The sequence below is a fragment of the Metopolophium dirhodum genome, chromosome 1 (assembly GCF_019925205.1).
Source record: "Metopolophium dirhodum isolate CAU chromosome 1, ASM1992520v1, whole genome shotgun sequence".
NCBI lineage: Eukaryota > Metazoa > Arthropoda > Insecta > Hemiptera > Aphididae > Metopolophium > Metopolophium dirhodum.
Window position 1 is genome coordinate 118,646,205 of NC_083560.1, and position 23,278 is coordinate 118,669,482.

General features: G+C 27.6%; 1 protein-coding gene across 2 annotated transcripts in view; it reads right to left on the minus strand.

The window, feature by feature from the left end:
- Nucleotides 1-21,625, minus strand: part of LOC132936434 (uncharacterized) — a 64,643-nt gene extending 43,018 nt beyond the window's left edge. Inside the window, exons 1-3 of one of the 2 annotated variants that reach the window (XM_061003165.1) lie at nucleotides 21,042-21,625; nucleotides 20,842-20,970; nucleotides 3,347-14,431 (exon numbers count right to left, since the gene is read on the minus strand). In XM_061003165.1, coding sequence (XP_060859148.1) covers nucleotides 11,297-14,431; nucleotides 20,842-20,970; nucleotides 21,042-21,200 — 3,423 coding nt within the window. In that variant the 5' untranslated portion in view covers nucleotides 21,201-21,625 and the 3' untranslated portion in view covers nucleotides 3,347-11,296. Of the gene's footprint in view, nucleotides 1-3,346; nucleotides 14,432-20,841; nucleotides 20,971-21,041 lie in introns of those variants that run through there. The other variant, XM_061003164.1, reaches the window with a different exon arrangement.
- Nucleotides 21,626-23,278: the final 1,653 nt, after the last annotated feature.

Consider the following 23,278-nt stretch of genomic DNA (forward strand, 5'->3'; position numbering starts at 1 on the left):
CAATATAATTGATCTTGCTCAAAAAATATGTTATAAATAGGGAACGGATTTGAATGCAAATTGCATTTTTTTCCAATGTCCGAAAACATTGGTTTCCAAAAAATAAAAAAGTGAAGTTGTTCAAACATTAATTAATACCGTTCCAAAAAATAATGCATTTACTACAGATCTTTGTACTGCAATGGTATCTGCAAACATTCCTCTTTTAAAATTTTGTTTTTATTGAATATAAACCCATTTATAAAGTTTTTTAGGGAATTTTTTAGTGCATTTTTTGATGTTAAAGCACTTTTTAAAGGCATATTTCTTGTTTCTTAGAGCATTTAAATCCGTTCCCTAGTTATAAAATTATGTAATCACTATGCTACAATGGCGTATCCAGGGAGGGGGGTTAGAGAGTCGTAACCCTACAACCCACCCCGAAAATTGTTAAATGATAACAATAACATTATCATTAATAAATTATTTTTAGATAAAATTCGTCAAAAATGAATTATAAACCCTTCACGAAAACAAATTCTGGATACGCCACTGTGGCCCTGTGCTGCAGTGTGTATGTGTCGAATGTACCTCATCATTGAGGTGTAAGCCACTGTAAAGTATGTGTTAAATTTGTAATCAAGTAATCAACCATATGATAGTCTAGTTTAAAATTGAAGCATTCTTTATCTTGATCTTGTATATACACCTAAGTCCTAAATAATTTTTTTTTAAGACACGCATTGTTGTAAAACCAATGCATTCATCTCACCGGTTGAAAGTTCATTAAATAATATTCTTACTTCTAGATTTTATAATAGGTCAATTCGCTCTAATATTAATCATAACTGATTACTGAGTTAAATAGATTATTCAGACGTATAGGTACAATTTACCATGTTACGAGTTTGTAAGACAGAGACAGCGAATGCGGGTGTTCCTCTTAAGTGAAATACTACTCATTTTTACACAAGTGAGTGGCAAAACAGTTTTTGCTTTGTTTTACATTTATAAGACAGACAAGCGTCTTAACGTCCTCACTCCTCTTAAACGGAAAATAACAATTTTAGCTATTTTGTTTTTATTACAAATATTTAGTAGGTATAGGTACTTGAAACTTCTAAAGTATATTATTATACTTTATACCCACAATGACATTTTCTAATGAAATGTTTCCGGCAAAAATTAATTCAACCTACAGTATTACCAATATATAGCCATATAGTTACTAAGTATTAATTAAAGTAAAATAAACTTCTAAAATAGCAATATAATCGGTGTTCGGAACGTTTACTAAAAAAAGGAACTCGTTCATGTTCAAATTTATATTTTTTTCAAATGAACACGTTCTTTGAAAATATGAATTTGTTCATTTCGTTGTTCATTTAATTTATTTTATTTTTATGTATCGTTTAAATACGAATACAAAATCGTGAAAATCATCATATTATTGTTTTATGTCCAGTGCCCACTGGAATTTCATGTATTTTATTTTTATAATTCGTAATATATTATATATCATAGTAATATTATCAATCAATATTTATTAAATAATAAATACATTTGAACGTCTTCAAAATCATTCAAATTCATTAAATATATAAACGTCGTTCACGTTCTATTTGAAAAAGACAAGTGAAGTGCACGTATTGTTCGCTAAATATGAACGTGAACGCGTGAACGACGTTCTTTCCAAACACTGAATATAATATTATGTGTTCAGTAATGTAGGCTGATAGACGGTCTTCGCTCATAATCAATTTTCGAATTCAACAGGTATACAAATTTAACACAACATAGGCGCAATTTCAATAAAAAAAAACTGAAGGTGCTTCAGCTCTAGATTGTTGGGCATTTAAATTAAATTATAACTATGAGGCGCATTAACGATTTTGAGCAAAAATGTTTGATGACAATTTAACATTGAATACTTAGTGTATCAAATTTTATAAAACTAAATACAATAGTCAATTTTAATTTATTAAAAATTTAAAACATATTTTTATATTTCATTCAAAAAATATAACAAATACATATTAGTATACAAAGTGTAATAGAAAGACCTAATGAAAAAAAAATTATGCTACTTAAGCGTATGACAAAAATTGTTAAAATTATATGATAAGTAAATAATTTAAAAAATATGTCAGCAATCCCCAAAAAAAAAATTTTGAAAAAAATTATTTCATTAATCAAAAAAATATTAATATTTTGAAACATTATAAAAAAAAAACTACTTGACTTAGATAAATGTTTTTACTATCAAAATTGTTCTTATATAATCAGATTCACAAATTGGCTATTTTGAATATATCAAAAAAAGATTTTCAGTGTTAAAAAAAGGTGGGTAAATGGATGTCGCTCTACTGTACAGTAGGTTACAAGTGATTCACTGTAATGGATGGTGTTAAATTTGAATTCAATGATATAATATCATTGTATAAGAAAAACGATACTGAGCGAAAACGGTCAGTCAGCCTATGATATTACCAAATATATTTGAAGATATTATTGTGAATAAAGTACCTAATTTATATATAACCTATTTACGCGGAGCCTTGTTTTAAAGTTTCAATCCTTAACTATAAAAGTTGAACATTTTATAAATTTTTCACTACAAAATCATTATTCAATTTTAAATTTGATAAATTTTGTCAAAATTTGAACTTTAAATGCTTGTAAAAAAAAATTATGTCTATGTATTTTTAATATTTTTCAACTGCTATTGTAACAATAATAACAATATATCAGGAACCTTGCATTCAATTTTTCGGGTTTTTACCCAACGAATATAATTTTATTGATATTTATAGGAAAAAAAACTAAAAAAATTGAAAACTGACATCGTCAGTAAACAGCTCAAAAAGAGTCAAAATAATTTCAAAATTGTAATGTATATAGAAAATTAAAATATAAACTTTCGGTAAAATGTTCATGTACCTACCTACAGTTATTTGTTTTTGAATAACAACAAAATAGAAAAATCGTTACATGAGAAATCGAGTGAATATCAAATGTAAAAATATGAATTTCAAATGCTCATAAAAATTTAATTTGACTTTCTTGTAGACATTTTTTTTTGAAAAAGGTAGACATCTAATGGATAATCTTGTATTACATTTTCAAAACTTGGATTTAAAAAGAAAAAAGTGGGTAAGTGGATGTCGGTCTGCTGTACAGTAGGTTACAAGTGGGTCACTGTAATGGATAGTGTTAAATTTGAATTCAATGATATAATATCATTGTATAAGAAAAACGATTCTGAGAGAAAACGGTCAGTCAGCCTATGATATTACCAAGTATATTTGATGATATTATTGTGAATAAAGTAATTTATATATAACCTATTTACGTGGAGCCTTGTTTTAAATTGTCAATCCTTAGCCATAAAAGTTAAATATTTTATAAATTTTTAACTACAAAATAATTAATAAATTATAAATTTGATAAATGTTGTCAAAATTTGAACTTTAAATGCTTATAAAAAAAAATTGTGCCCATGTATTTTTAATATTTTTCAACTGCTATTAGAACGATATATCAGGAGCCTTATATTAAATTATCATGCTGTTTTTCCCAACAAATAAAATTTTATTGATATTTATAGAAAAAAAAACTAAAAAAATTGAAAACTGACAATGTCCGTAAAAAAGTCGAATTATTTTCAAAATTTTATCGTGTATAGAAAATGCTAGTACAAACATTCAGTGAAATTTTCAAGTATCTACAGTCATACGTGTTTTAATTAAAAAAAAATAAACAACAAAATAAGAAAATCGTTACACGAGAAATCGAGTGAATATCAAATGTTGTAAAAACATGAATTTCAAACGCTCATAAAAATTAAATTTGACTTTCTTGTAGACATTTTTTTTTTGATAAAGGTAGACAAACTTATGAATAATCTTGTATTACATTTTCAAATCTTAGGTTTAAAAAGAAAATTTTTTATGAATTCTCAACTCAAAATAATTTACTAATTTTCGTGATTTTTCAGTATTTTGGCAAGATTTGAACTTTAAATGCTTATAAAAAAGACTGTGACTAAGGATTTTTAATATTTTTCAAGTCATTGTAACAATATAGTAGGAGCCTTGTATTAAATTTTCAAGCTTCTTTACCCTACAAATAAAGTTTTATTTACAATCATAGAAAAAAAGACTAATAAAATTGGAAACAAAAAATATTCCTTAACAGTTCAAAACAAACCTAAATATTTTCCAAATTTTATTGTGTATAGAAAATGATATAAAAACAACTAGCGAACATTTCATGTATCTGTCTGGTCAATTGTTTTAGAGTTATGCCAAAAACCAAAATCGGTTTATCCTTAATTTTTGTTGTTTTTCCCGGCGCTTTTGAAAACTATTTCATCCCATCGAACAAGATACTGTTGAAGAAATCAAAACAGTTTTACTGCCCCGAACAGTGGTGACAGACAAAACTAAAAAAAAAAATCATTGTAAAATCAATACACTCATCACTCCGTTCAGAATGTAAAAATTATGTATTTAGATAAATCATATAATTTAAAATCTCAAATAAGAAATTATAATAGGTAATATATCAGTTTTATACAAAACATAAATATAAATAATACGGTAGTGCAAAATAATTTAAGACATCTATTGGTACCTATTCCTAATCGTTAACTAATATTGTTCATTCTTAATAACATAATACCATTGATTATAAATACTAGTAGTATTTATAATCAATGATAATACCTACTAATAGTTGGTACTATTTATTGTAAGTACCAATATTTTTACTTACCTACTATAGTTTTAAATTTTCTTAAGAAGCTTCAAATGGGTTTTTAGGAGCACCAAAATGGCAAAATGTTAAGTACTTAAGAGCCAAGTTTTGTACCGTTAGATATGTACAGTTTTTCGTTTTTTTTTAAATTAATGTTAAATATTTTACCATATTAAAGACACTAATTTATTTTGATATCATTTTCTAGAATACTTTTCATTTTTTGTTTTCGGTATTCGTAGTTTTTAAATTAATAATATAAATATGTAATGAATATGATGAAAAAAATAATCACAAAATATTAAAATAATAGAAAAATAGGAAAATGTAAAAGGAATCTTGTCTTACATTTTCAAATATTAAATATAAAATATAAATAGAACATTTATTATGAATTTAGAACTCAAAATTATTTTCAATTTTCGTGATACCTATTGACGAATTTTACCGAAATGCAAACAGTTGCTCATAAAAAAAATATAATAATAAGTTATAAGGAATATTCAATTAAATTTTCAAAATGTTAAACAAAACAAAAATTTCTTATCGTCAATAATTTTAAAAAAAAGTGGGCATGTGGGTGTCGCTCTGCTGTACAGTAGGTTACAAGTGGGTCACTGTAATGGATTTAGAGACTTGGCCAAATCAAAGTAAGGGGACTGTTTACTTTTCAAAAAAGAGAGACCCCCATCACTTGTTAAATGTTATTGAGGCTATGCCCCCACACCTCCTAATTCCCTTTTTTAAATCATATAAAAAATATTTATAAATTATCCTTTTCTTAAAAAAAAGTGGGAAAGTGAGTGTTGCTCTGCTATACAGTACTACAGTTGGTTACAAGTGGGTCAATTCAATGGATAGTGTTAAATTTGAATTCAATGATATAATATCATTGTATAAGAAAAACAATTCAGAGCGATAACGGTAAGTCAGCCTATGATATTACTAAGTATATTTGATGATATTATTGTGAATAAAGTAATTTATATATAAACTATTTACATGGAACCTTGTTTTAAATTTTCAATCCTTAGCTATAAAAGTTGATCATTTTATAAATTTACAATGATTTACTACAAATTATATTAAAACAATTTTAAAATTATTGAGGGACAGAAAATATTCTTTATTTAGGAACGCGAAAAGGAGCTAATTTATTTTTTAAAGCATCCTTCGCCCAGTACTGGTTTTAATATACAATAAATAACAATTGAACAATAAGAAAATGCAGATAAATTAAAATGTTCTGATGTATACCTTACCTTTGTTATGTACCTACTATCTTCAGAAAATTATATTAATAAAGTTTACTTAGAATAGATATAATATTTAAATGATAAAAATAAATCTTTGGCTTTATTAAATAAAAATTATATTATACAAAAGTTGGTACAATACAGATCAATGTTCTTTGCCAGTCAAAAGATTATTATCATTTGCTGGATTTGCTACGTCCCCTAAAAGACCCAACTTTTTTTCTATAATTTGAATTCTTAAATAACTTTGTGATTCAAATAATAAAAAAAAACTGATGTAATTTGTATCTTATATGTAACCAATATAATATTATTTTGTAACTTGTATCTAGTGTTTCTGGCCATTTGGGTTCAATTGTATAAGTAACAGGTTACAGGTAACTAGTTACTTGTATCTGGTAACAATTTATTGAGTACCTAACTTCAAACTTGCTGAACCCTAAATATGCATTATTAATTATGATTTAGCTGTAAGTCAACCAACTTAAGAAAATGAACTTCAAACAATACTTTAATTTTGAAGATAACAATTTAAAAAAAATCATGTTAGTGGGTGTCACTTTGCTGTATAATAGGTTACGAGCGGGTCACTGTAATGGTTGGCATTAAAATTGAATTCAATTGAAAGTAATAATATAATATCATTGTATACGAAAAACGATTCTGAACGGAGACGGTTTGTCTGCCTAGGATATTTTATATAATATTAATATTGTTATTATTAATACGGTAGCCGGTAATTTTAATTAATATTATTTGCATATTATCATATTTCAATATTTGTGTATAATAATATACTTGGGAAATTTAATTTACTTACCCACGAATAATATTGTTAAATTAATACTTACTTAATATGTAATTTCATACATAAATTAACTATAAAAAGACTATATTTTTTTGTTGCAGAATAACCTACTTATGTGGAACCTTGTTTTACATTTTTAATCTTTACTTAGTAACTTACTTTATAAAAAAAAACTGTGCCTATGTATTTTTAATATTTTTCAACTACTATTGTAACAATATATCAGGAGTCTTGTATTACATTTTTACGCTTTTTGACCCAACAAATAAAATTGTATTGACATTTATAGAAAAAATGTTTGGTCATTGAAAATGTTCGTAAACAGCTGAAAACGAGTCAAAAATATTTTGAAAATTGTATTAAGTAGTTACCTATAGGAACTGATAAAATAAACATATGGTGCATTCCAAGTAACTACAGTTATTCGTTATTGAATTACAACAAAATAAGAAAATCGCTACATGAGAAATCGAGTAAATATCCAATACTAAAAAACACTCATAAAAATGTAATTTTACTTTCTTAGACATTTTTTTTTTTTTGATAAAGGTAGATAACCTTATAAGGAATCTTGTATTACATTTTAAAATCTTAATTTAAAAAGAAAATTTTTTAGGAATTTCTAACTCAAAATAATTTGCACATTTTCGTGATTTAAAAGCCTTTTGTTAAAATTTGACTGTTTTTAATATTTTTAACTGCTATTGTAACAATATATTAGGAGCCTTGTATCACATTTTTAGCTTTTTGACCCAACAAATAATATTTTGTTGACGATTATAAAAAATTACTAAAAAAATTGGAAACATAATATGTCCGTAAACAGCTAAGAATATTTTAAAAATACTGTGGTGTAAGGAAAATGCTAATATAAACATTCAGTGAAAATTTCATGTATCTACAATAATTTGTTTTAGTCACACCAAAAACCAAAATTGATTTTGCGTAAAAATTTCAGTATTCCTTAATTTTTCTTTTTTTTTTCTCTTTCTCAGCGCTTTTCAGAACTATTGAGATTTTAGACTTTCTAAGTACAAACTAGATTCACTTTTTTTATCAGAAAAGATGCTATTGAAGGAGGTCTAAGTATTTTTACTGTACAAAAAATCAGTACACTAAAATTAAAAAAATTTAAAAAAAAGCACAGATCATTGTAAAACCAATACATTTATCACTCCAGAATCTAATAATTATGATTAATAATATTAAAGAATTTTAAAATTTTTTAAATTAAAAAACAATAAGAATAATTCTAAATTAATAATAAATTAAAAGTAAAAAATATAGATAAATAATTTAAATTTATAAATTGTATCTAAATAAATTGTGTTAAGTATATTTTTTATCTTTATTTTAATAATTTAGATTTTAACAACCTTTCATGTCATTGTTTTTCAATTTTGCCATTAATTTTGTAAACTGATAAATAAAATTCCGAATTACAACAAATTAATTTGGGGTGATGTTAAGACAGTTCACGGTAAACCATGGCATAGTAAAAGCCAGGGTGTATTAGAAGCAAAAATTGCGCAAACTATCAAATATTTTCTAAAAATAATTTTATAGATTGGCTATCAGGAATAAAATTTGTTAGAAAAAATTGAGATTTTCATTCTTATTATTGTAACAGATTAACACACGTATTTGAATACACCTATAATCTATATAAAATTAAATAATTCTAAATATATGTATATTTAAAAAAATATTATTAGAGTGAGCACTATGCGAAGCGATATTTGGGACTTGGGTGTCCCATAATCCTTGGTGTACCATCCATATCACTGCATTAATTGGCTTTCCACTAAATGAAACTGATAATTTAAGCAAAGAAGAAGATTTAGAAAATATTTACAAGTTCTTAATAATTTGAAACAAATATATAATGAGGAGTAATGTAAATCAAGGAGTACCTTTACTATTGTTTAAGAAAAAAATTCATCAAAACTGACTTGAAATATTAATTATGATTTTTTATACTTCTATTACTCACAATTGTGAAAATAAATTAGTTAATTTAAGTCAACCTTGGTTAGTTATTTTATTTCTATAATTATTGATATAAAAGATCTTAAAGGTGGCAATGATTAGGTGCCTGGTACCGAGTTAAGAAGTTAATATTAAGTTAAAAACATGTGTATATATTATTATATTTTATTGTCTTCTTCCTCTTGCTTTCAATACTCTAAAAGAGTTTTGTCCACTAGCACCAAATCATTCCACTTGCCTCGATTCTGCACTATATCCTTCCATTTCAGCACTCCCGTGTCTTGCAAATATTTTTCCACATCAATCAATCTCTTCTGAGGCGAAAACTGTGATCTTTTTTCCTTCTGACTTCCAGTCCATTGCTAACCTAATTGCTGAATCCAAATCACAGCGTATTACAAATCTTAGCCAATGTATTCTCTATCTTTAAATGAGTCCATTGACTGTCACCATTTTCAAATCCTCCTGTAATTGTTGTTTGAACATCCCATGCCACTGGCCTATCATTGCATCCATAACAAGGCTGCATATTCTTATCCATATTAAGCAAGGCTGGGCAAGTTAGTGATTTTTTTAACTCAGTTAAATTTAATCAATATGCACCAATAACAAAAAGTTTAAAGTTAATTTAACAATAGGTTAACTTAGTTAAGTTAAAAGTTTATTCACACTTTTTGTTAAAAAAAAAGTTAATTTGTTTATACAACGCTAGCATACTTAATTTTTTTCTAAACCAAAACTAAATTACAGACTATAGAGTTTATACTTTATACAGTGTTTCCATATAAGTTAGATTCGAATGATATAAATTTTTAACTTTAAACAAATCAAGCTAAATATTTTTTGATATGAAAACAAAATAGACTGAAATTGTGAAATACAATAAAATTAAAAACTAAATAAATTAAATTAACTTACTTCTTAAAATGAAAAATTTATTCGTTAATTAAAATAGAAATTTAGTAAGTTAACAGTTAAGTTAATGAAAAGCCAAAAATAACTAGTTAAGTTAAAAAGTTAAAATAAAATAAACTTTTAACTTAACTTAAACTTTTTAACTCGTTAATGCCTAGCCTTGATATTATGTATAACTGAATTCGATATTAATTTTTTTTTTTTTATTTAATGACAAACTTTATAAATTTATTTTAAGCACAAATAAATAAATAATTGTACCTTGTTTTAATAATTTATTTAGTTGACTTAAGCGTGTAATTGCAAAAAATTCGTTCACCTTGAAAATATCATCAATTTTGCAAATAAAAAAGAAATCGCTCTTCGTGAACTGGAGACATCAGCTATGGAATCTCAAAGATTCCAAATATACCACTGCAAATCTGCAAATCTAATAAATTTCCTTGTTGTTCAGCTAAACGGATTTGATTTTAAAAATACCACTGCAGTTTATTGTGAAATGATAAATGACATCCAAATAAATTATAATATAATACTAATTATATTAACTTCCAAAATTACAGTAATACCTACATTTCTAATATATAGTTAATTATTATTAAATAGTAATATTATAATGTATAATTTTTTTTGTTAAATGTAGGTACTTAAAACTAAGCCTTTGTAAAATTTTTTTGATACAGGGTCTTAGTCTATAATGATAATGAATCGTGAATTACAAAAAAAAATTTTTATTTATTTGTGATATTAATTGCTTAAGTTAGGCAATACTAAAACAACTAGCTAATAATATCAATATTATTAAAAAACCAAAAAGAGTTAAATATACTAGCTATTTTTAATAATGTCTGGATATTATTGACAGTAACTAATATATTTAAAAATATCTAATATCCTTATTTTAACACAATTTCATTGCCGAACTCGTCTACTAATTGAAAACTTAAAAAATATATGAAACCCATTATAAACCATAGTTAAAATAAGTATTATACTAAATTAAAATTATTAAAATATACATTATAAATAAAAAATAAAAATGAGTAGGTACTTTATACAAATATAAAATAAAACATAAAATAGAACAAAAATTTTAACTCTAGTATAATAATAATAAGTAAGTCTATATTATGCGGTGTTCTGCCAATGATGATCATTTTTTTAACATAAACAATTCATCAGTTTCTTGATTTTACCTTAAGTTGGACAAATTCAAAATGTTCTTGAGTTCTTACATTATGTACTTCTTTCCTTCTTTTTTTCAAATATAAAATTCGAGAGGACCGTAAACCCTCGAATGATTTGATAAGGATATTGATGACGCAAACACTCTTTACCCATTATATTTCATAGTTAAAATAAATATTATACTAAATGAAAATTATTTAAACATACATTATAAATAAAAAATGAGTAGGTACTTTATACAAATATAAAACAAACCATAAAATAGAACAAATAATTTTAGTATATTAAGTCTATATTATGCGACGTTCTGCCATTGATGATCATTTTTTAAACATAAACAATCCATCAGTTTCTTGATTTTATCTTAAGTTGGACAAATTCAAAATGTTCTTGAGTTGTTAGATTATGTACTTTCTTTTTTCAAATTTGAAATTCGAGACCGATTGTGAATCCTCGAATGATTTGATAAGGATATTGATGACGCAAACACTCTTTCACAAGTTAAACAAGTATAATCATTTTTAGATTTCGTAGTACAAGTATTTTGTTTGCTATTCTTCTTTTGACATTTGGCCAAATGAGATTTGAAGTCGAAAATATTAATATCCATTTGACAAAATGCACACATAATAGTTTTTCTATTTTTTTTACTGGCAATTAATTTACCTTCATGGAAAGTTAATTTATGAATACTCAAACCTTCAAGATCATCAAATTTTGCAGGACATTTATAACATTTGTACATACCAGGAATACGACATTTATTTTTGACTTGATGCGCTCTAAGATCTGGTATGTCAGAACATGGCTTACAACATTGCCAACATATCAAGGCATTTCCAAGTTCAAAATGGTGACGATAATGATGTTTAAAATTGCTGAAGGATTGGAAAATTATATTGCAAGAAGGTTTTAAACAAGTAAAAAGTACATGTTCTGATGTACGCACAATTGTGTTATTGTTTACGTTCTTCTTTCTTATCTGAACAGGTAATAATTCTGTTTCTTTTTGTGGTTTCATACTAGCTGCAGTTACATTTTGTGCCTGACTTTTAAGACAATGTTTCATATGTTCATTTATTTCTTTCATATTTTGAGATGATTCGTCACAATGTAAACATAAATAATTACAATTTGAGTCCATTAAAACGGCACCATGACATTTCAATTTATGATAGGCAAATTCTTGTATATTTCCATATCTTATATTGCATAAATAACATCTAAATGCATTTTCAAGATCACAGTATATGTGACGACCATTGCCATCATTGTTAGATTTATCTATTCCTTTAAAACAACGATGACACATAACTGCTGATGAAGACATACCAATATGCGGTTGATAATGGAATGTAAAATCTTTTTTTGATCTTGATAAAACGTTACAGCAAGGAACCAAGCAAGTAAAAAATGATTTAGTATGTTGAGAACAATCATGGTTGAGAATATTCTTCTTTTGACAGATTGAACAGTAGTATAATTTTTCAGTCACTTTATTGACATTTTCATTTATTACATTATTTTCATTGTCCTCACTATCTGATGATAAATCAATTATTACTTCATCCTGTGATAATTCAACCGTTTCTTCGTAGTCAGTTAAATCTACAATATCATCAACAATTGTAATATGATCATTATCATCGTCTTCATCCTCTGATATTAATTCAACTATTTCAATTGGAGCTGTTATTATTATGCAAGAATCATCATCTGATTCTTCATCAAGTTCTGATTGTAAATCATTTGTAGTAAGTGATCTACTAGAATTACCTTGATAGTTATTACTATTACTACGTCCATTTAAAATGGTTCCATTTTTATTTGATTGTTTTGATATTGATTGAGAATGTTTGAACAGGGTTTCATGAGATGATTCTTCATTATTTCTTAACATCATTGATGAAGTAGATGCTTTAGATGTTCCAGGCATGGAATCACCAAACTTATTAGATTGTTTTGATAGTAATCGAGAATGTCTGAACGGAGGTTCCTGAGATGATTCTTTATTATTTCTTAACATCATTGATGAAGTAGATGCTTTAGATGTTCCAGGCATGGAATTACCTAACTCATTTGATCGTTTAGATATTGATCGATAATTTTTGGACGGAGGTTCCTGTAATGATTCTTTATTATTCCTTAACATCATTGATGAAGTAGATGCTTTAGATGTTCCAGGCATGGAATCACCAAACCCATTTGATCGTTTAGATATTGATCGATAATTTTTGGATGGAGGTTCCTGAAATGATTCTTTATTATTCCTTAACATCATTGATGAAGTAGATGCTTTAGATGTTCCAGGCATGGAATCACCAAACCCATTTGATCGTTTAGATATTGATCGATAACTTTTGACCGATGTTTCCTGACATGATTCTTCAATATTTCTTAACATCACAGTTGAAGTAGATGCTTTAAATGTTCCAGCCATGGAAACATTAAACTCGTTTGATCGTTTTGATATTGATCGATAACTTTTGAACGATGTTTCCTGAAATGATTCTTTATTATTCCTTAACATCATTGATGAAGTAGATGCTTTAGATGTTCCAGGCATGGAATCACCAAACTCGTTTGATCGTTTTAATATTGATTGAGAACGTTTGAACGGAGTTTCATGAGATGATTCTTGATTATTCCTTAACATCATTGATGAAGTAGATGCTTTAGATGTTCCAGGCATGGAATCACCTAACTCATTTGATCGTTTTAATATTGATTGAGAACGTTTGAACGGAGCTTCATGAGATGATTCTTGATTATTCCTTAACATCATTGATGAAGTAGATGCTTTAGATGTTCCAGGCATGGAATCACCAAACTCGTTTGATCGTTTTAATATTGATTGAGAACGTTTGAACGGAGCTTCATGAGATGATTCTTGATTATTCCTTAACATCATTGATGAAGTAGATGCTTTAGATGTTCCAGGCATGGAATCACCAAACTCGTTTGATCGTTTTAATATTGATTGAGAACGTTTGAACGGAGTTTCATGAGATGATTCTTGATTATTCCTTAACATCATTGATGAAGTAGATGCTTTAGATGTTCCAGGCATGGAATCACCAAACTCGTTTGATCGTTTTAATATTGATTGAGAACGTTTGAACGGAGTTTCATGAGATGATTCTTGATTATTTTTTAACATCAGTGATGAAGTAGATGCAGTAGATGTTCCAGGCATGGAATTACCAAACTTATTTGATCGTTTTGATATTGATTGAGAACGTTTGGACGGAGTTTCATGAGATGATTCTTGATTATTTCTTAACATCAGTGATGAAGTAGATGCAGTAGATGTTCCAGGCATGGAATTACCAAACTTATTTGATCGTTTTGATATTGATTGAGAACGTATGGACGGAGTTTCATGAGATGATTCTTCATTATTTCTTAACATCAGTGATGAAGTAGATGAAGTAGATGCAGTAGATGTCCCAGGTATGGAATGAGATGATTGTTCATTATCCCTTAACATCAGCGATGAAGTGGATGCAACAGATGTTTCAGGCATAGTACCACCAAACTAAAAACAAAAATATAATTATGTATACAACAAATTTGTTAAAATCAAGAAAATGAGCAGTTTTTGCAGTTAAAAATGTAAAATTTATTAAATTTTTTTGCTAAAGCTTCAACATTTATTTCAAGTTTTCACATAAGTAGTTCTTACTGAAACTCTAACAAATAAAATTACAATTTATTTCTAAAGGTATTTGAGGTTCAAATTTTTGTTTAAATTTAATATTTAAACAAAGACTAACCATTTGGGACTTGAAATTGGTTAGTAGGTATTATTATATTTTACTGTAGGTGCGCAATGACATTTTCAAAATATTTAAATTCATTTAGACTATTGCCTATTTAACCATTTCACTGGACCAGGCGTACTATTACATCCCTGTATTTAAAATATTCCCATTTTCCGGTAACCGTACAAATTTTGAAAACCATGGTTCACATTATTTTAAACCTAAATAATTATATCATATAGATTTCAAAATTGAAATCTTAAAAAAAATTTAAAAAAACAATAAATATTTTATTTAACATAGCATACACTGGTTGCAGTAGATAAATACTGTATCAGAGAAAGGGTTAAACCTTAAAACGCTTTATGAATTGCTAATATTAAAATCAACTATTAATTTAGCAATACAAATATATAATTAAATATATTTAATAGTTAGTAATATATACAGGCTGACAAACAGCCTTCTCTCAAAATCATTTTCATACACATTTAACAAATTATTAAAAACACTACTATTAGTCCCTCTGATTCTTGAGCAATTGAGCATGGCTCTATTATTTGTAATGCTCATACTACTCACGACTCTTACTGAATAGAAGGAGTCCATGTAGATTTATTCAACACACAGTTTTTTTATTAAATGTTCCACATATACTTCATGACTATGCACCAATTGCAGATCTCCTTAACCCAAACTCGCTAGCTGATCAAAGAAAAATTATGGAACTCAATTTTTGAATTGCTTACTAAATGATTATGTTACTTCTCCTTACCTTTTATCTTAATTAAACTTTAAAGTTCTTTCTAGACACACCAGGTCACATACAATTTTTTAATTCCAACATGCACCACCAACTATGCTTCCAACGAACCAATGAGGTGTTTTATGTATTATTATGTATATTATGTATTATTATATTATTAAATGTCAATAAAAACCCACCTTTTGTATTTCCTTAAATTATTTCTAGATGTCAATCTGATTTTTTTTAAATTGTAAATGTTGTATAATTACTTTTATTTCTTTTTTTCTTCAAATTTCAGTGTTCCATAACTTTTTAAAATTAAATTATAAGCCAGATTTAAAAATGTTTAAGACATTTTTGTTATTGATGTACAAGTGTGTTGTAGAATATCATAGTCAAACACCCAAAGAAAATGACCCAACAACTTAAGGAGTGTACCTATTATATCCTTTAAGAGGATGTTCTACCCAAATGTGTTGTCTCCGCCATACAAATGTATAACACTTCTAAAAACAGTTTTTTCTCTACATTTAAAGTAGAATTACCAAAATTCCACAATGCATAGAGAACTTTATTTGTGACGTAACAGTTTAGTTTTTATGATAACACTAATCAATCAACTTTAATAATAAATTTTTTAAAAAAAAAACCTAATGATCTGATAACTTCTCAGATAACTGTAATTGTATTTACATTATCAAAAAAATTAAAATGCTACTCACGGATAATGTTTTTCCCTATCCATTGTGGAATTTTGGTAATTCTACTATAAATATAGGGGGAGTTAAGTTGTTAAGCACCAAACAGTTTTTTGGTATGTTTTACATTTGTAAGACGGAGACAATACATTTGGGTAGCACATCCTATTAAAAACAAGTAAATATTCAAAAAAATTATTGTGTTCTTGAATAATTATCAAGAGATAATAGTTTATGGAAGATTTAGAAACATAAAAATAAACCATTTTATAAATACATTAAAAGAAACTAATATATCTACGTAAGCAAAAAGTATACAAAAACAAAAATTGTACTGAGTTTGTATTTAAATTTGTAATTTGATTTACAATATGTTCTTTTATTTTTATTTTTTTAAATCAAATTTGGTTCTTGGTGGTCAAAAACAAATGACTGTAAATACATGACATTTCTTTTAAATGTTATTATTAGAATTTTCTAAACACCATTTTCTGTTCTATAAATATCAATACAATTATATTTGTTGGTTAAAAAAGCTTGAAAATTTAATATAAGGTTCCTAGTATATTATTACAAAGGTAGAAAAAAAAAATTTATAATCCATGGTCAAAATTTTTTTTTTCTAAACATCAAATATTTTGTTCAAATATTGACAAAATACGGAAAAATCACAAAACTCAGCTAATTATTTTGAGTTGGAAATTAATAAAATTTTTTCTTTAAATCAAGATTTGTGTAATACAGGATTCCTCATAAGTTTGTCTACCTTTATCAAAAAAAAAAAAAAAAATGTCTACAAGAAAGTCAAATTAAATTTTTATGAGCATTTGAAATTAATATTTTTACATTTGATATTCACTCGATTTCTCATGCAACAATTTTCTTATTTTGTAGTAATTAAAAAACAAATGACCATAGATACTTGAAAATTTCATTGAATGTTTATACTAGCATTTTCTATACATCATACAATTTTGAAAATAATTTGACTTCTTTTGATATGTGTATGAACATTTTCTGTTTCTAATTTTTTTTCTATAAATGTCAAAAAGCGTGAAAATTTTATACAAGGCTACTAATATATTGTTACAATAGCAATTGAAAAATATTAAAAATCTCGTTAAAAATACATACGCACAATTTTTTTTTATAAGCATTTAAAGTTTGAATTTTGACAAAATTTAAAAATGTATAAAATGCTTCAACTTTTATAGGTAGCTAAGAATTGAAAACTTAAAACAAGGTTTCACCTAAATATTTTATAATATATAAATTACTTTATTCACAATAATATCATCAAATATACTTGGTAATATCATAGGCTGACTAACCATCTTTGCTCAGAATCGTTTTTCTTATACAGTGATATTATATCATTGAATACTAATGTAATACCATCCATTACAGTGCCTACTGTAGAGCAAACGACATCCACTTGTCCACTTTTTTATATTATTTTCAACTTATTTTAAAATTGTATCGTTTTTTAGATGATCAAGAAAAAGAAACAAGCGGACAGTGAAGCTACTTTGATGTTTTGAGAAGAAAAAAATTGCTGCATCTATAGTTGATAAAACATGGAAAATAAGATCTTCTAAATGTTATAAGAGGTCAATTCACTCTAATTTTTAAACCAAAGGAGCAACATGTGTTCTACTGAGTGTACAATTTTCTAGGTTACACACTTGTAAGACAGAGACAACACATGCGGGTGAGGCGTCCTCTTAAGATAATTATATGGTTGGTAATAATAATTATAATTGTAATTTAAATTTTGTATTTAATTGTTATTTAAATATCATTAACACAAATGATTAGAAAATAGAAATTAAATATCCATATTCTGCTAAAGACTATGCAGATATTTAAAGCTATTTGTGACGAAAAAGTAAAAATTTGCCGCTGATTTGAAATGAAAGAAATTCAAACATTTGAAATTGTCTACAGAACAATTATTTAAAAAAGATAAAAATAAATTAAAACCATAATTTCTTTTTTTTCAGTAGTTAGTTTTTTACATAGTTGCATGTAACAAAAAGAACACAGTCACTTTTTCATGTTCAGGGAAAATTGATGTTATAATATAGATAAAAATTAAATTGGTACAGTGACAAATATTCTTCAACAGGAATTAATTCATTCCTCATTTATTAAATATGTCAGTACCTACATAATTAATCATTAATTTATTATTATTTATGAAGTAATAAATAATAATATTATACTCATGTTTCAGATTTTATTATGAGTGTTTATTTCAAGAATTAACTAATCTTTAATTTGTAAAAAGATTAATATTAAAGATTCTTATAATATGATTTTGAAGAGCAAAAAGCAAAGAAAAATATCTGTACATAACTTGTAATAATGAATAAATCAGGTAACTAAAAAGAACATTTGTTAGTTATAGTTTTTGTATTGTTCAGTGTTCAGATCTCCTACAAAGAAAAAAAAAACAACTGCCGCCCGACCTACTTTATTACACCGCTGCGATCAGCCGTTAGCGGTTAGCCGTCAATTGGCAGTTGCGCGCGCATGACAAGTTTGAATTTCGATACCGTGAGCGTTGCGTAACCGCGAGACCGTCTTGCCGTTTAACGTGTATTTTTTGTACCTACTGCAAACTAACTTGCACCTACTGGAAAAAGTGTTAAGCAATTTTCTTGTTACCAGCATATTACCTTTACTAAGGCTCTACATATAACGGGTATGCTATGCTACCATTTTGCGACTCATTTATCAATGATAAAATGATAAGATAAAGGGGGAAGAATTCATATTCACATAACATTATTAGTCGCAAAATGGCGGCGTAGCATACCTGTATCTAGTGCCCTACCTTTACCTCGCCGTCAAAAACGTCTAACCCAGGCACCTCAAAGTCAATTCACCATCACCCGCACCTCACCGTCAGTTTCACCATCATCCAGGCATTTCACCGGCATCACAGAGCACCATATTGACCGTCTTACCCGTTACGGTTTTTATTCATTTATTAATTATTATTATATATTATTGTCCTTTGAATTATTGTAAATTAGTTTTAAGAGCCTTACGCCGTCCGGCATATTGTGTCCTTATATTTGATTATTATTTTGGGAATAGTAGGCCGTCACCCGGCATAACATAAAACTCACACTGCTGTTAGTCATTTTGTTACCCAGACCCATCATACAGTCCACAATAAAATTACCATTTTACCCCACATATATATTTCCTGGTCAATGAATGTAATCAGAGCCTAATCAATGTAATTTTAATGAAATTATACTTATTCATTATAGTTTAGTACTCCTAAGAATTGTTAAAGATAAAAAATACAATTTTGATGAAAAATAACTGTTAATAAAAATTGACATTGGCGCCAAGTCCATGTTAACATTGGCCCATGGCCCGACCTCTTTTAAAAAAAATGTTTATTTACATCATAACTTTATTATGAGCATGAGTATATATTTAAGCCATGATTATGAGTAAATGCTCAGTAAATGTATATTAGGGTAGCTCTATATTAAATAATTAAGAGGACGCCACATCTGCATGTGTTGTCTCTGTTTTACAAGTGTGTAAAATAGCAAATTTTATGCTCAGCAGAACACGTGTAACTCCTTTAGTTTAAAAATTACAGTGAATTGACCTATTATCAAATGTAGAATTAATATTATCTAGTGAACACTTTTTTTTTTATATCTTGATGTTAAAACAAGTAACGGAGCTACACGTGTTCTGCTGAGCGTAAAATTTGCTATGCTACGCACTTGTAAGACGGGGACAACACATGCAGGTGTGGCGTCCTCTTAGATATTAAGGCCACAAAGATTTGATATAACCCGGCCACATTTAAAAAAAATTGGCGCTACTGAAATTAAATGTGTAAGATTTTCTATTAAATTGAGTTATACAATGGAGTACCTACTTATAAATATTTTATTTCAGTGAAAAGTGATTTTTAAGATACCTAGTAAATAGTTAATTAAGTGTTCATTATTATATAATATAAGCCTAAAGAAGTTAACCCTTTGACGAGTTAATACGTCAATTGAATATAAAAGGTCTGAGCGTGAGCGATCATATTAGAAACTTTTGGACGACTAATACACAACTATACATAGCGCATAGAAAATATTGAGAAAAATATAAAAGCAACTGTCTGTGATATGATATTCAACTATTAAAATCACGTTGGGCCCATGGCAATGGCAATAATGAGATTTATTACAATTGGCTGCCAAGTAGCGGTAAGGAGCGCCGTGCAACCTCTTGTGCGTTAACTACATACTATATTTTAGATGACATGCTTTTACAAAAATTAAAAATCGAAAAAATGCTTTAAGGTACATTCATTTTGATATTAAAACTATTATCAAACGAACCTAAATTAGAACCTCTGCGCGTAAAAAATTACACAATTGTATAATACACACACATGGGAATAATACGTATGGGAATTATGGGAATAAGAGCGTAAATTTACTGTGTTATGCACTTGTAAGACAGATACAAGACATCTATAAAGCGTCCTCTTAAATAACAAATATATGCCTATATATGAGCTTTTATAATTTAACTCAGACAATGCTTACCAACATACATAGGCATATACCAACATACATTTATAAAAACATACCGTACTCTGTTGAAGCATTTTACAAATAAATATAAATCTTAAAGGTTAATTAAGTAGTTATAAAATTTCAAACAAAAAATGTTAAATATTAATATTACCTATCTCACTTACTTTTTTATTAGCAATATAATTGACTACAATTTGACTTTCATTTGCTTTCTTCTTCATTTGATGAAAGCTGTCTAGTGCTCCAAAGCAGCATTTGCAAATCATATTGGGTTTAGTTTCATCGTACTCGATCTAAGGAAAATTCAAAAAATTATTTAATTTCAATGTTTTTACTTATTTTATTGTCACATCTAAATACGTACATCGATTCCAAGCAAATCTAGCACTCGCTTCTTTGACTTTAGTTTTCCGTCGATGGGCATCATAATGTCTACAAACGGTTCGTAACCCTCTGTATCACGCTCGACCAAACATAATCTACACACATCAAAATTTTCACTAAGCAGAAGTAATTCACTCATGGTGGAATCGAAGATTCGGACGGCAGTACTCGCGAAAACAAAAATGGCGGTGACTAGCCGCGCACAATGTAGTTAGACTGAATAGACTGTCATGAAACTCAAATCGTTATTTATTTAATAACAGAAGATTCAGTTCGGTTCGAGCAGACAGGCGATGACGGCACTAAAAGAGACAATACGCGCGAATATGGCGAGCGGCAGAAACAACGTGATCAGACGTCAACTACGAACGGGCGAACGGCGGGCCAACGACAATGAGAGACGCCAGACGAACGACAATAATGAGATTCACATCTACGTAAAACCTCATGCTTGCCGCTTGGAGCAGTTATAAAACATAAATTCCTAACCTATCCGGCCGTCGTTGTCGTCGTTGTTGTTTGTTGTTAACCAAAATGGCGGTGAAAATCGGCGTCACGATGACACGACACGATGTTTTATTGGCTTCGAGCTCGGCGTCCAGGGAGTAACTTGATTACGCTTATCAGCTATAAATTATAATCCTCATCAGTGGAACTACTGACCTAAACACACGACCGAAATTAAACTGTCAATTTGTTCCACAGTTTCAAACTCCACAGTCCACAGTCTACATCACGATTAAATATCCATAGCCGTGGTCTACAATAATATTGTTTTTCATATTTTTATAATGGCCTATGATAATTGATAATATTATAAAAGACAACTAGTTTATTATAACATCATGCTTGTTCCGTGGTTTTACAATTTATAATATCTCCCAACGCCCCATCGCCGTGCCTATTATCCGCATCGGGCATCGGCTGCTGCGGAAATACAGGGCCTAGATAAGAACATTGTATAAAAAATATTAAATTTAATTATTCCTTATACTATGGACAAGAATACTAAATTGTTGGTCAATGGTTTCAGAAATCTAGGCTAGAGAAATGAAGTTATTTTATCATGGGATAATGAACAACCATTGTATATTTGTACAGTTTTGTACATACCTGTTGCCCTGTTCGATAATCGAAAACCCGGCGTTAGTAGTTGAACATGACGTCTCACAAATGTCAAATACAAATTTAGTACTTTAGTTACAAAAACCACTATTGTGTCTACTATCTTTCTAATGCACCCGAATGTTGAGGTATGCTCTAGAAAGCATTAATATTTTTTCATATCAAGTCCGCACGGAGTTTGAATGCCCTTGTATATTCGACTAAGCAGCAACATCCCCTCATCTGTATACTTTTAGAATATTAACTAGAACTTGAAACCATTAAGCATTGTCAGTATAATGAATGAAATTTTAAAATAAGTATTCCTAACTTATGACCTGAGTAGGTATTACAAGTGTGTTAATATAATATTATATGCTTGTGTATTTTTAAACAATGTTACAGTAAGTTCAGTTAGTTCAATTCAACATTGTAATAATAAATATTAGGGGTATCAGAGTAAGCGGATACATACTGTATTTTTACTGACGTACGTGCAAATATCAAATACATTCATATTTCCTAATAAAACTTGTAAATTATCATGATAATGGTATCCAATAATCAAGGATTTATTGAATGCTGATATAATATATTTAAATCGCATACAAATATTTAACATGAACTACTTAAATTAAATAACCTGATTAAATCGCGTTCCTGAAAATCGGGCCATTTAAAATTAAAAATGTGCTCTTGACCTATTTATACAAAATTATGTATATTTATCAAACAAATAATACTTATAACACCATTATACGATGATGTCCAATACATTCATACAAGCATAGATTTGTAGTAATGTTAACGCTTATTTACCTAGTACACTTGGTTTTTTATTTTTTATTACCACATACATTATCTAATACCTTATATTCCATAAAACATTATTAGTTGAGACATTCTATGCAACTAAAACGGTTCAGTTCATGAATTTGAAAATGTATAGAAATTATATTAAGTATTATCTAACAACTCAATCATAAACAATTAATCCAATAAGTTATTTGAGTGCTGAACACAATTTATTTTGACTGAAATAATATAAACAGTGCTTTTATTATATTATGTATAACTAACATATAAACTTAACGAAAATAAAATATTTAATTT